At 39.3% G+C, this 15,685-nt stretch overlaps 2 protein-coding genes across 3 annotated transcripts; both read left to right on the forward strand.

Moving 5' to 3' along the window:
- The first annotated feature begins 926 nt into the window (after positions 1–926).
- On the forward strand, positions 927–8,103 carry LOC135253546 (cytochrome P450 7A1). 2 transcript variants are annotated; one of them, XM_064332945.1, is made up of 6 exons: positions 927–1,149; positions 2,754–2,994; positions 4,372–4,961; positions 6,270–6,400; positions 6,794–6,972; positions 7,080–8,103. In XM_064332945.1, exons 1-6 carry the CDS (start codon positions 1,070–1,072, stop codon positions 7,401–7,403), a joined length of 1,545 nt encoding a protein of 514 aa, XP_064189015.1. In that variant the 5' UTR covers positions 927–1,069; the 3' UTR covers positions 7,404–8,103. The 2 variants fall into 2 exon arrangements, with proteins under 2 accessions (XP_064189015.1, XP_064189016.1); XM_064332946.1 differs by lacking the exons at positions 927–1,149; positions 2,754–2,994 and adding an exon at positions 3,239–3,419.
- A 337-nt stretch (positions 8,104–8,440) lies between these two features.
- Positions 8,441–15,677, forward strand: sdcbp (syndecan binding protein (syntenin)). The gene is made up of 9 exons (XM_064332947.1): positions 8,441–8,717; positions 9,609–9,682; positions 9,880–9,964; positions 11,322–11,431; positions 11,905–12,066; positions 12,455–12,630; positions 12,736–12,907; positions 14,097–14,188; positions 14,948–15,677. Exons 2-9 carry the CDS (start codon positions 9,632–9,634, stop codon positions 15,000–15,002), a joined length of 903 nt encoding a protein of 300 aa, XP_064189017.1. The 5' UTR covers positions 8,441–8,717; positions 9,609–9,631; the 3' UTR covers positions 15,003–15,677.
- The last annotated feature ends 8 nt before the right edge of the window (positions 15,678–15,685 follow it).

The raw sequence follows: 15,685 nt of genomic DNA on the forward strand, positions 1-15,685 counted from the left end.
TTGGCGTTTTGAATAATCTAAGGGGATCTAAGACATATAAAAGGAAATGGCAATACGCCAAGCCTGCACTCTGTGATTGTTTAAAAGAGAAAACCGGATATATGAGCAGTTGCCTCCCTTAGCACACATAAATTGCGGAATTTACTGGAACAAAATAATAGAATAGCTTTTGATTTTCACATTTTTTACGCCCCAAATACACCGCACCTCTACCCTAAGCATGGCGAATTGTAAACAGCAGAAAATATATATGCAGCCTATTACAGAGAACTGGTGTGACAATGCTACAAAACCAAACAAGCATTCGTATTCAATCCATAATTATTCATATTTTCTTCCAGTTTATTGTTTAAGGCTAAAACAAGCCTAACAGGAAACAGTTAACATTATGTAGAGAGGACAGATAAGGCCTCCTATAGTCTTCAGTTTTTAAAGAGATAACAATTTAAATGAACAGAAAATGTGCTCCGAGTAGGCATTTGTAATTTACCATCATTTTAGTAGCAGTATTAATCCTTTTACAACTCACTTCAGTGACACGTGTGTACAAATCATTCGTGACATGGACTTCATTTTTCTCGTTTGGCTGCGCGGTTGCGCGCACTTGGTCATCGGTCTTCTCGATGCTTGGTCATGATAAATGACTCATTGAGATGTCATAGATTTAATGATTGTATATGATTAGTCTATGTGCTGGATTTCTGAAGAAACTGTCCACTGACATATTGCAACTGGGCTGAATTACAGGACAACATTTTGTAGAAAATGCGGGGGCACGTTGAAAGATTAAGGAAAGGGCGAAATGAAACCAGACAGCCAATTTGACGTTTCGACTTTTTGGCTGGGGTTTGTAGGGACATCTAACTCCCGAGTCATTCTTAAAATGACGCCCACGCTGTTCTCTGCTGAACATACAGACATCATTAAAAATCCCCTCTGGGGCATGCAGCGCACAGCGCTGGGATAGATTCGTCTGTACTTTCCCATGGCCTCATCACGGAGGAGGAGCGAAAAGTGAAAGACATTCTTTCACACTTCTGTCCTGTGCTCAGATGAGTTCAATGTTGACATGGCTTGGTTCACGGTCTACGTTCTGGCTATTTTCTTTTCCATACTATTGTCTTGGCTGTTCAGGGTCTCAAGGAAGAGGTAAGGCTGAATCCTGCATGGTACATACATGCAAAAACACTGCGATTATGAACTTGAAACTGAAGCTGTTTTCACCGTTCCTTTAGACGACAGTGATTTTGGTCCTGTTCCAGCTCAGGTAGCCTGGAGCTTATTTCATGCATGATCTATTTTTCGAATTAAAGTTGAGACTGATATAACGAAGACTGATGGAATTTAGCTGAGAAAACGTTCGAAGAAATATTAATAGAATAATTGTATCATGAGAATATGTTTTTAATTAAAGTGCTCCTCCGTGGTAAACGTTTAGGTTATTGCAGACATACAAGCAGTGGATTTTATATAGGCTACTATTCAAAGTTGTCTTTTTAAATACATCTACAACCACATTTTTTTATATTTTTTATTGTTTGCTGACAGGTACATAATGTCCATTTGACATTAATTTAACATGAGTGTTTATTCGAAGTGCTTAGAGTGCTTTACTGGTGTTCGTTTAACATTAATTTAGTCATAAAATCGATTGAGTAGACATCCTGATTTTAACATTGACTCACTTGCTTTTTAATGATGATTCTATGCTGAATTAATGTCCACTTACTGTCTGGAACGTTTTGCTGTTTTTCAGCAACTAAAGGGCAGCATCTATTCTAGGACTCTTTCGTGTAACCATACTGACTTATGTAATAGATAAATGAATGAAACTTTTGATAAGTATAATGGGCGAGGCTTTTATGATGTGAGCAATGGATTTTTCTGGTCAAAGCAGTCTGTGTGCTGCATTGTAATTTCTTCTAGAATTGACGATATGAATTACAACTTGTACACTAAATCTGCTCACACACTGGGTTTCATTATTTTAAAAATGTCTTTTACCTTGAACATTTAATTTTACATTCATGTCATTTATATTCACACATTTAGCTAGAAATTTAGAAACAAATTCAAAAATTTGTAAGCGTTTATATGTGGTGACGTGAAAATGTCATGGTAAAAATAATGCATGATAAGCAAGCATATCACTACTACTACTACAACTGCTACTGCTACTACTACGACTACTACTACTACAACTACTACTACTATACCTACTACTACTACTACTACTACTACCAGGCCCGCTGTGTGTCTTGCTCGTGCCCGGGACAAGATGATCTCAAAAGCCCCCCCCTACCCCCCCCCCCCCCCCCCCCCCCGCCCCACCCCACCCCACGTGTGCGCAAAATATGAAATACAGCAACAAACTGAGACATGCTATTATTCCCAACTTTAATGCTTTGAAGTTGTCCATGGATTTAGATTTCACAGATTATTCCAGCAGATTATTTAAAGGTTAGAGGGCCTTTTGGGCCCCCCCTTGACCCAGGGCCCGGGACAACTGACACGGTGTTCCCCGCGTGTCGGTGGCCCTGACTACTACTACTACTACTAATAATAATAATAATAATAATAATAATAATAACAATAATAATAATAATAATAATAATAATAATAATAATAATAACTGTTCGCACAGCTGTAACAAACTGTAAACCTGGCCTCAGGTTTACACGTCATGTCAAGTGTCTTGATGTTTATGTTTATTGAAGAATTCTAATCAGTCCCTGGTCTCTCTCCTCTCCAAGGAAACCAGGTGAACCTCCGCTGGTGATTGGGTGGATTCCTTTCCTTGGAGTTGCACTTAACTATGGGAGAAATCCACTAGCCTTCCTTAGATTGGCTCAGAAGAAGTATGGAGTCATTTTCACTTGTAAAATTGCTGGGAAGTACATAACATTCATTACAGATCCTTTCTCATACAGTGCTGTATTTCGCCAGGGAAAGATCCTTGATTTTCAAAAGTTTGCCATTGGATTCTCATCTAAGGTAAAACGAAAAAAAAGACCTGTTGCACAAAGAATTGTTTGAGTTGTCAGTGCATATATTGTATATCTCAGGAAATGCAATCCTATTGCAACTAAATGGCGTTAGAATGTAAGCCAATTTTCAGCAGGTGGTATTCTTTGCAGTCTAATTATCCCCTTTCATTATTTCTGTTACTTTATTTCCTGTTACTTTCTTCAACTTTTGCCAAATTATTTGCTATGGCAACAAGGTGCAGGGTGCAACAGCACTGGCTCTTAATGGGCCAAACATTCCTCACTTCACGGAAACCGAAACAATAAAAGGAAGTGGGGCGGATTAATTGCCAGTGCAGTGTATTTGAAAAGCATGTCCTTTGTCATCTGTGATCATTAGCATTGATGCACAATCATAATCTTGTTGCTCTTTGCCCCTGCAATTGCTCTCAGGTAATTATCACTTCCTACGTAACATTTTCATTCATTTGAAGGTTCATGGCACTGCTTTTATCAAGGTTGCATCTATTGTGGATTGTATTGCATTATTGCATTACAGGCATTTAGCAGACACTCTTATCCAGAGCGACTTACACAACTTTTTACATAGCATTTTACATTGTATCCATTTATACAGCTGGATATATACTGAAGCAATTTCGGTTAAGTACCTTGCTCAAGGGTACAGTGCAGTGTCCTTACCCGGGAATCGAACCTGCGACCTTGCGGTTACAAGCCCAGTTCCTTACCCACTGTGCTACACTCCGTCCACATTGTCTGTTACAAATAAAAAAATCTGAGCATGTTAAACATTTCACTGTATATTTATTTAACCCACTTGCTCCATTAAAGATGTGTTTAAGAAACTGTTTTTTTTAAAATATATTGCCAAATATTAATGACTTTATTTCTAAACACTTTTTTTCAGTATTCAAAGCTTTTTGCGTTATATTATTATTATTATTATTATTATTATGACCAGTACTCTCTTTTGTGGAGTGAGCTGGGGGGAATGAGTTCAGGAGGTAAAAGTATAAAGTAATTTATACAATTAATTCTAAATGAGACTGGAAGCCAATGACAGTGGTCATATGAAATTTCTCATTTATTTCAGTGGTCTCATTTATTTCAGAGGTCTCACAGCTGAATTCTGCACTAATCTGAGGTGGGACATCTCATTTTGGCAATTGTCAAGTTGTTTGTTTTTCAGAATCTTTAACAGAGGGGAAGGGTCTAATCTTGTGTAATATGTTTTTCAAGACAAGGACTGGACTCGTTTTTTTTAGGTCAGAAGGTCTGGGTTAAAGATAATACCACATTCCCTGAGGCAGCTTTAATGCCAGAAGTAAAGCAAAAGACTGCCTCTACGCCATGATAATGCATAGCTCGTGTCTTTCTGTGCTAGGTTTTTGGACATCCAGATTTTACTGATCCAATGTACAGCAGCAGCTACAAAGACATCCATTCCATTTTTCGTCAGACGCTTCAAGGCCGAGTCTTGCAAGAGTTAACCACCAGCATGATGGAAAATACGCAGATCATCATGTTGAGAAATAATCTGTCTGGATGGACGAAGGAGGGGCTGCAAAGGTTCACCATCCGGATCATGTTTGAGGCTGGGTATATGACATTTTTTGGCAGAGAGGAACAGGCCATAGCAGAGGAAGACAGTGCAGCAAAAAGTCTCTTGATGCAAAAAATCATTGATGACTTCCTTGTGTTTGATAAGGCCTTTCCTGAGATGGCTGCAGGGATACCCATTCACTTCCTCTTGAGAACTTTTAGAGCCAGAGAGGCCTTGGCTGAAATGCTTTATCACACATGCTTAAAAAGGAACCACCGTCTGTCAGCACTGATCGAGAAAAGGATACATGCTTTTGACCAGATGAGCCACATTGATGAACTGGGAAAGGCAAGAGCTAATGTAAGCATGTTATGGGCCTCTCAAGCCAATACATTACCTGCAGCCTTCTGGAGCCTCTATTACATGCTAAGGTAAAGGTACTGTTCATTATGTCCACATAACCTGTCATACTGTATGTCTAACATGTCTTTACAGTCCAATATTCACAGCACAATTTGTTATAGAGCCAGATAATTACCAGAACAACCAGACTGCCTTGTTCTGATGTATAATTTATGCCCCAAAACTTCTGCTTATGAGTCTAGTACTGTTCCTGCTACAACACATCACTTCAAAATGATTCACATCTTTAATGAAGATGAATAAAAGACCATGCAATAAATTACCAATTACCGTACTAAGCTGTATTTTAATTCTAATGTGGAAAATTGCCTACTTTAATAATCATTCAATGGATTAAACCATAATACAATTTTACTAAAATTTTTTTTTAATTTCACACACACAAAAATACAAATATTCACACCTCTGTAATCAGTACTTTGTCAACCCTTCCTTCACAAAGATAACACCGCTGATTTGTCTTCTATAGTGTTTTATGAGATTAACGGGTGTTATTATTATTATTATTATTATGTGACAATCCCTCCTTACAAGTTCACATTTCAGTCTTTTGTGGACTGCCTATTTCAGCATATACCACTAGTACATTTTTGAGTGATTTCAAGTCTAGGCATGTTGCAAAATGCAATGTTACGGTCAGATAACCATGGCTGATTCTGAGGTGTGTCTGAGGTCATTGCCTTCCTGAAAAGTCATGTTATGGCCAAACTTGAGCTTCATGTTTTAAGCAAAACGTCTTGGACCGTGTGCTCCCTGTGCATGCAGACTAATGCCCTTGTGTCCTCAACCAGGCAAATTTAACTCAGGCTGTAAACTTCTTAACTATTGACCTAATAGTGGAAAGTGGTATCTTTAGCTTTTTATTGATATGTTTAGAACCGTGTTCTAACTTTTAACAAGTGCTGTGAAGTTCAACAAAAACTGTAATAATTTTACTTATTACAGTTCTTTGCCCTTCCCCTTAGTGATGGATGATGATATGGAATGTACATGTGTATCACCTTATTTCTAAACTCAGTAAAACAGGAAGCCATGGAAGGCCAAAATACAGTTCCCTAGGAAATAGCATGTCAGTACAAATATATTTTTGTTGGATTTTATTACAGTAAAACAAATTATTAGGGGTGTAAATAATTGTGACACATATTTTGGGAAAAAGTAACTTTTTTCTTTGAGCACTTGTTTTTGTTGTATTAGTATAAAAACTATTAGTAAGATCAAAAAACAAATTAGGTGTTCTGGAGGTCTTTTTTTTACGTTAGAAAATCTTTTGGAATGGTCCAGGCAAAATTGCCCTGTGCTTTTTCATACTGCAGGTCACCTGAAGCTTTGAAAGCTGCTCAAAACGAAGTAGATCGAGTGCTAAGGGAGTCAGATCATAAGCCAGTCATGGCTGGGAGTCCACTGATCCTCTCTAAAGAACAGCTAGATGGCATGTCTATCATTGGTAAGTTGTACCCTGTGCATACACTGAAAGCTGAAAGGCGGGTGGCTGGCGGTTACCAGTACTGTTAAATCCATGTTGAAGATTAGAGGCTGAAGTTTTACCCGTGGCACTGAACATCTGTCCCAGGCATTCTGTGTTTTGGGGGTGGGCTGTGCAGTTTTGGGATGTGTAAATTTTATCTCAGCATCCATTTCCTTCATTTCACTTGTTTCTTGTGGAGGTTGTTGTGCAGCACATACAGTTTCACAGAATTCAATGGATGCAAAACTTGACAAACCAATGGCTCTTGTCAGTTTTGTATAAAGTGTGTCCAGGGGCTCAATCTTGAATTTAGTGAAATTCATAATTCTTACTGAATATTATTATACAATAATTTATTCTGGTCTGTTTCAGGTAGCATAATTGAGGAAGCCTTACGTCTTTCCAGTGCATCAATAATGATTCGTGTAGCAAATGATGACTTCACCTTGACCTTGGATTCGGGAATGACAGCGGATATTCGCAAAGGGGACTACATTGCTTTGTGCCCCCAGATGATACACATGGATCCAGAAATCTATGAAAATCCCGCGGTATGCTTTAGTCTTTCAGAATTAAAGGTGGTTTATTATGGATCTGCAGTAGATTTAGTATTTTAGAAGATACGTAATATAAATAATCTCTTCTTGTGTATTCCCAGGAATTTAAATTTGACAGGTATTTGGATGAAAACGGACAAAAGAAGACAGATTTCTTCAAAAACGGGAGAAAGCTCAAGCAGTTCCTCATACCGTTTGGGTCTGGGGCCAGTGAGTGCCCCGGTCGCTTTTTCGCCATGTGTGAAATAAAGCAGTTTTTGACTCTGGTGCTTTGGCACTATGAAATGGAGTTGGAGGATGTGGCATGTGCTCCTCTGACTACAGACAGTACCCGAGCAGGTCTGGGGATACTCCCACCGAAGCAGGATGTCCAGATAAGATTCCGGATCAGGGCCTGCACCGATGGAGGGGAAACCTCACATTAGATAATTCAGCCTGGTGAACGCCTAACAATTTCATAGCACAGCCTGTTTTTTTGTTTGTTTTGTTTTTGTGTATGTGCAGATTTTGTTTATTGTTTGAAAATTGCACTTGTGCATTCGCCATTATGTCTCAGTGGGCGTATTTGTATAGCTTAGCTTCAGCTCGAGAGACTGGGCCATATCTGCGCTGGTATGTTCTATGCTTTTCCCCAACATGTGTAATGGACACACATCCATGCCTGGTACAGTAAAAATCTGCTGTCAGCTAGACATTTCATGGTTAGTGTCAATATGTAGCATGGTATTTATTCAATGTGTACATGTATCTTCCCACAGAAGGACTACACTGTAGGTCAAGATTTCAGTGTTTACTGATAAAAACAGGAAAACATAACAGAACACTAAAATATGTTAACGTTAATCCTGCCTGAAATTACACTTGGTGTTGGATCAAAATGTACAGGACTGGACACTGAGGAATATGACTGTATGAATGGTGAAATTGTGACATCATACCACCAGTGAAAGCATTATAAAAAAAGTGGAATAATGTGAAAATTACTATTGCTACTATGTTCCTATTTTCACACGGAAGCACTCGAGAGTAAAATAAAAATAAACTAAGGCACTATATGATTTAAGACTGGCACTTCAAGGCATTTCAACTGAAAATGCATCTTTCTGAAATAAAAGCTGCATTAAATTACAGTCTCATGTTGTCTTACGTTTAAATAAATCAGCACTGTTTTGTATGAAAGGGGGGAAACCTGAACATCCACAATCATTACTAGGTATTATGGTTCGAAATCCGAGCCCAAATAAACTTCAAGATTTAGATGTTACAGCAAATTATGATCACCGCTGACCTAACGGAGAAATGGAAGCGAGAAATGCATGCAAAAATATGAGTCAGGAAACATGGCTAGTTTGTTTTTCTCCTGGTGCTTGTGTTCATAACAAGCGGAAGCTGTATTTTGTATGGCCGGGACTGGAGATTAGAACCCTAGACCAGTTATATGTGAACACAACTCGGGAACCATCGCGTCAGCAGGCACGGGCGCTCCTAGAGGTAAAGCAACAGTTCTGCGCATGATACCTTATGGATTCTCGGATGCGATGTGCAAGGTCGTAGTCCTGGGTGTAAATACAGCGACATCCGGAACAGAAAGGGGGACTGCGCAGTTGCTGGGCAGTATTTGCAGTTTATCTTGGACGATATTTTAAATTGAAGCACAAAGGGGATTTAGCTAATTTAGCATACCAGATTATCAGACCGAGAAATACGCACACAAACTGCACCCACATAGCATCTTCAAGGTGAGTGACAGCGTTTGGTAGCTTGCAGTACTTGTTATTTTGTTTAGCTTTAGCCTGCCTACTATGTTGAAATACATCCACGATAAATCTCACAGACTCTATTGCGGACCTGTGCAATATGAATTTAAGTATAATTATAGCGACGAGTAAAAATAGACTGCTAGATCTACTACAGCCAGTTTCTCTCTACTACAGCCGGGTTCATTAGCGTTGCATTATAAAGCGCTGTAAACCATGAGGTGCAAAGTGCTTTTGAACAGCAGTATGAACTGGCGAATTTGCTCACAATTAAAAATTTAAAAAAATATTTTTAATATTGTTTGGCTATTTGTAGTTCTGGGATGTATGAAAAGGAAACGTAAACAGGTCAGAATCCCAGGCTTGTTCCCATTCTAAAGCAATGTTGTCAATATGGCCAGTTCTTGTTTTTTTAAGTCCCGTTTTTCCACTGCCCTATTAAGCTTTAGCCACTACTAAGATTTTGACGCATGATAGATGCGTGGCGCGTATGTATGTATATTCGTTAATACTAGCCACTTGAGTCTATTGTGGTTAGACAGAATCACTCAAATTCCCAGGTCTTTCTTTCTGTCTTTCTTTCTTTCTTTTTTACAAGTAGTCAGGGCCATTATTTATGTATGACCTTACGGAAATTATTTTGGATAATATTTGGCTGTGCCAACGATTGACCTATTGTAATATTAGCCTGTTTGTTTATTTCACTCCCTGTATTTCCCGTACATAAAATAAACAATGCGAACAAAATAATTGTTTCTAGCATTCCGTTTCAAAACACGGGTGTTGGGCGGATAAGGCTTGATTTACATCCACTGCACCGTAACACGCCCTATAGTACCAGGGGGATTTAATGTACGTCAATGTATCTTTCAGAATCAATCAAGTGCATCAGAACAATGTCGCTGTATCCGTCGTTAGAGGACATGAAGGTGGATAAATTCATGCAGGTATGATTAGCGTTTAAGTTCACGTGTGTGCTTTTTTCAGTGCGAATGTCAATATGGAATCAGTATGCTCCTATTTTTTGTTGTTTTTCAGCGAGTTAAAAATGGCTACCTTTTAGCTTGTGGGTATATTTTGGTTTTATGTTGATTTTTGTACTGTTGATAACATGTTGTTTTCTACATTTATTAATGTTGCTCAGGCTCAGAGTGCTTATGCAGCAAGCCCATCAAAGCCAGCTGCACTGCCAGAGGCATCCAATCTGAATTCTGCTGAGGAGAGCAATGGTAGGATATTGCTTTATGATGCATTGTAAAGACTGTGGAAAGCAACTTTACGGTAATGTAAAATACAGCAGACCTTTTAGCCACATCGATACATTATAAAGGGATCTCAAGCAACATTTATTTTCACTTACGCGACCTTATCTGTATGGTACAGTGTTGTGTTAAGAGGGGGGTTGTTGACCTAAATAATGTGCAGTATTGATTTTTTTCTGCAAGGCTTTTCTGTGGATAGGGGTTCTGCAGTAGACTAATTCTGTCACATGCACTTATACTTCTGACTTTTCTTCAGATGTCATCAATTCCTACCATTTTATGTGTGTGGTATCCTTGTAGAATGTTCTTACACATGTACGAGACAGATAAAACACTGATACTAATGCACTGAGCGGGTATTTATGGTTTCTGGCCCATTAATATGTCTTCAAAGCCTGTAGCTTATTGATTTAAGACAATAGCATTGCATTACAGGCGTTTAGCAGACACTCTTGTCCAGAGTAACTTACACAACTTTTTACATAGCATTTACATTGCATCAATTATACAGCTGGATATATACAGAAGCAATGCTAGCTAAGCACCTTGCTCAAGGGTACAACGGCAGTGTCCTACCCAGGAATCAAACCGGTGACCTTTTGGTTACAAGACCCTTTCCTTACCAATCATACTACACTGCCGACCCTAACAGCAAAGTAAAGGAATCAGTGTCACCATCATAATGCAATTGGATATTTGTGCAAAATATTGACAGAAGTAACAGACAGAGTGAATGGGCAAAAATATTGTACATTTTCTTTTGCGTGCTATTAAACCCAAGACAACCCTGCTTGGTCACCAGTCAGTAGATGATGAGATTGCACTCCTGCTGAAAAGTTGAGAGCTGGAAGTATGAGCCAGAAATGGAGTATCAAACAAAATACATACAGTATCTAAATCTGATACAGTGAGAGGACATGATTATATGTTCTCTTTGTAAATATTAAGTGAAAAATTATTAAATCATTAAAAAAATTACAAATGACCAAATCCCTATATTTGATATTTTGTGTGTGTGAGTGTGCGTGCTTGTATGTGTGCATGTGCGCATGTGTGTTGGTCTTTACAAACATGCAAACATTATGGTTTATGGTTCACATGGGTCTTTGGATAAATTTTATTAGTTGAGTTTTGAGACATTTACAGTGTCAGAAAACGTACAACCAATTACACTTTTGCCATAACATGAGTTTTTAAAATTTATTTTAATAACACAGATTATAACATATGTCCATAGCACATGGTTAATGTGTTTATATCACAGTTTCATATAACAGTTTGACAAGAACATGAACAAGAACATTTTTCCTGAATTTTCCCGCAGGTCTGTACCCAAGGCTGTACCCAGAGCTGACAGAATTTATGGGCCTGAGCCTCACAGAGGAAGCTGTGCAGCAGGCCTTCTCGGTGGTGCCAGCTGAAGATTACTCTGGGGTAAAGTGTCTTTTATGAGAACAAGTTGCCGTAGGCTCAACAAATTTTTTTTTGTTTAATGAGTGGAACAGGTTAGGCCATTCACTGCTGTGTATTTCCGGATTATAACATAAATGGTCACTTGTCTGAATCTTTCAGTAAACACCCAAAACTCATTTAAAATATACTTTTTGTCTCAAAGTGTATGAAGCAAACAAACAAAATTACAGCAGTCTAGTATTAGAAGTAGCTTTAATTATATAGCACACTTTAAGTGATTTTTTTCTTCATTAATCCCACTGTATTCTTTTGTCATTTTAAAATAGCAATCTGGAAAATGGACCATTTATTTTAAAATGTTTCATAAAATGAAAAAATGTTTTGCAGATTTTTCCAGAAATAGAGCTGGTGTTAAACCATCATTCCTTTGTGTTTTCCCCTGCTGTGCTGTTCTCACGCAAATCCAACACATCCCTTTCCTTTCTTACCTGCAGCAAATTGCTACAAGGTCATCGGCTCTGAGTTACATGACTGCCCCGATTACAAGGAATGACTGTGGCGTCCGTAAAGCTGAAATAAAACAGGGAGTCAGGGAGGTGATCTTGTGCAAAGACATGGAGGGCAAGATTGGACTGCGCTTGAAATCTGTGGATAATGTAAGACACTAATTCAGTCGTAGCAAAGAGATACCTTTAGTCAGTGTAACACTGTTAAGGTCTATTAAAAAAAAAACAAAAAAAAAACCCAGAAAGAGTTTTACTGTGGATTAATAATTGAAAATGCAGATTCCATTTTGCATAATACATTTCATCTTTACAGGTCCACACACTGTAACAGTTTTGAACATTCACATTTCTAAAAAAACAAAAGTACTTAACTTACACTTAGTATGCACTTAAATGCATACATATGGCCATGCTTTCTATGTGTGAGTAAAGGTTGTTGTACTTGACCACATGGATAACGTGGCTAAAGAGAAACAAAGCACAGATGTAATTGTGTTGGTTAGCTGGTGACTGCATTATGGCGGCTGATGTTTTGCAGGGGGTGTTTGTCCAGCTTGTGCAAGCGAACACGGCCGCGGCACTGGGGGGGCTGCGTTTTGGGGACCAGGTGCTCCAGATCAATGGGGAGAACTGTGCCGGGTGGAGCACGGACAAAGCTCACAAGGTGCTGAAGAATGCAGCGGCTGAGAGGATAGCATTTGTGGTGCGGGATAGGTAGGGCTTCTCCTTGCATTATTTATCTCTGGTGACAGTTGCCTTGCTGAAATATTAACGCGGTTCCTAACCCAATTCCGACCTTCTCTCCACCTCCTGTGACAGACCATTCGAACGTACAGTCACCCTTCACAAAGACGCCAATGGACAGCTGGGCTTCATTTTCAAAAAGGGGAAGATAACTTTCATCGTTAAGGACAGCTCTGCTGCCCGAAATGGGCTTCTCACTGACCACCACATTTGTGAAGTGAATGGACAGAATGTTATTGGGCTCAAGGTAATCAAGGCCATAAACTGTAACTATGTTTTACTAATTTTGCTCCTCTAGCACAATTTTTGAAATAGCAAAACATGTATAGTATCAGCTTATTCTGCCTGACAACAGGTTTCCCATAGTTATCAGTGATTCAGGATTCCCGTAGTTATCAGTGATTCAAAGCATTGGCCTACAGTTATCACATTATCACATGCATCATATATTCTTGTTTCCTAGGCATAGTCAAGTGTAACTGTAGTAGAGATGAAGATGAAATAGAGATGAGATGAACTGTAGTAGAGATGAGATGAAGTTGCTCCTCCCCTTCAAGTAAGGGAGAAGCAACTGTCCCAGGTGGAGGAGTTCAAGTATCTTGGGATCTTATTCACGAGTGGGGGAAATAGGGATCCGGAGATCAACTGCTGTCTAGGTGCAGCGGCCGCAGTAATGCGGGCATTAAGAAGGAACTGAGCCGAAAGGCAAAGCTCTCGATATACCAGTCGATCTTCATCCCTACTCTCACCTATGGTCATGAGCTATGGGTAGTGAGATTGCGAATACAAGTGGCCAAAATGGGGTTTCTCCGTAGGGTGGCAGGGCTTACTCTCCTTGACAGGGTGAGAAGCTCAGCTGTCCGGGAGGACCTCAAAGTAGAACCGCTGCTCCTCCGCATTGAAAGCAGTCAGTTGAGGTGGTTCGAGGTTTGAGGTCATCTGATAAGGATGCCTCCTGGGTGCCTCCCTCTGGAGGTGTTTTGGGCCCAGCCACCAGGAGGGAGACCCAGGCACAGGGCACGCTGGAAGGATTATATCCAAAGGCTGGCCTGGGATCACCTTCGGTTCCACTGGGATGAGTTGGCGGAAGTTGCTGGGGAGAAAGACGCCTGGGCTGCTCTGCTTGCCCCTTTTCCACCGTGACCCTGATCTGGACTAAGCGGTTAGAGAATGGATGGATGTAGCTGTAGTAGCAGTAGGTGTTCTCTTGTACAGTGGTTATAGCTTTGACTCCAGTCAAATCAACCTACAGTAGCCAAGGTTTCACTAGCACTATAAACGGGCCCTCAAGTTTCCATAAGTCTTGTTTGTGTACCTTTTTGTTTATTTTTATTTTTATTTGCTTTACTTATACTTTTGCATGAGTCTTGTGAGCAGGTAATTTACAATATAATGTTAAAGAGCTATTAACATTTTCCCTGCCTTTATTCTTACAGGATTCTCAGATTTCTGACATTCTGAACTCTGCTGGAACTGTAATTACAGTAACAATCATGCCCACAGTTATCTGTGAACACATGATGAAAAAGTGAGTATTACTGCTGAAATCAAGGATTACTGCTGTGGACAGTCTGCCATTCTTGTGAAATGTCTTTCACAAAAAGCGGTAGAGAGAGTTGCGGCTAAAATTTGACATTTTGTCTCACCTTCACTGAACTAACACACTCACACACACACACACACACACACACACACATGCAAGAGCACATATGGTGTAACACAAAAAACCATGTGTGCTTGTGACATTTAAATGAACAGCAAGATAACCTCAAGGAATTCCCACCAAATAGTTGTGAGAGTGTCCCACCGATTCTCCTGTACTTACCTTATCCAATGACCTTTACTCACCATTCTCACCTCTGGACTTCTACCTTAATTCAAAGTCATGTGAGGGATTCCATTTTATCACAGTGTTGACCTCTCACTCAGTCCTCCCACAATGTAAAGTATCTCAAAGACAGGTCAAAATCCTTCAGTGAGACATCTGCACACTGCACTGAGTGACTTGTAAGAAATATATTGGGTGATTGTTGTAACACACAATAATTTTTACACGATTAAAAAAAACAAAAAAAAAACATATATCTATATATATAATTTTTTCCCATATTCCCTACAAAGAAACTCAGCAACAAGGCAAATGCTTTCTGTCCTTGAAGGTGGTAATATCATTAAAAAAGGTGTGATAATATTTTTCCCTTCCTAGTACTGTATGTACTACAATGGCAGTCAGTGTAAATGGGTCAAGCTCTGGTACTGACATATTCTTACATTCTTTCATTTACAGGATGTCTTCAAGCATCGTGAAGAGCTTAATGGACCACTCCATCCCTGAGGTATAAAGCCGATGTGGTGTTTTAGAAAAAAGGAGAAGAGCCCACCTGTTGGGATTTCACCTGTCCCTGCTTCACCACAGCTTCCTGACCCGAGACTGCCCTAAAACCCTGTCTGTGTCCTGTATGAGTCTTGTCTCATTTAAAAAAGTACTTTTGCAGCTACTACACGTTTTTTTATGCACAAGTAAGTGTGCACGAACCCAAAACTCAATAAGACCAGCATATCAATATTCAGTTGCTGGTTTGCTCAATTTTGTGGCATCTGTGTTGCAGTTGCTGTCTGCAAAAATCACATTGCAGTGTCAGGAAAGGACATTTTAAGGGTTTCCTTTTGTGCAGAGGTTCATTTCAATCCTAGACCTCAAAACAAAACTTATTTATTTATGCCATGATTTGTCTTCAATGTTTGCCTTTTTGTTTAATAAACCGACCTGTCGGACAAGTGGATATTTCATCTTTATTGTATTTAGAGGGGTAAACTATATTATTTGGCTTGTAAGTATGTTCTGTTAATTACTGTATTGTGGTCCACATATCTCTTAATAGTTTCCGCTACAGCCTTCAGATATTGGAACAGTAACTCATGTGAACTCTAATGTGAACTACCAATGCAGATATTGTTTGACTGGTCTGTGATTGAAATTGCTCTTTGAAAGCCAATAATAATAAAAAAAGATTGTAAAATTCTG

This window comes from Anguilla rostrata, chromosome 4 (genome assembly GCF_018555375.3).
Source record: "Anguilla rostrata isolate EN2019 chromosome 4, ASM1855537v3, whole genome shotgun sequence".
Lineage (NCBI taxonomy): Eukaryota > Metazoa > Chordata > Actinopteri > Anguilliformes > Anguillidae > Anguilla > Anguilla rostrata.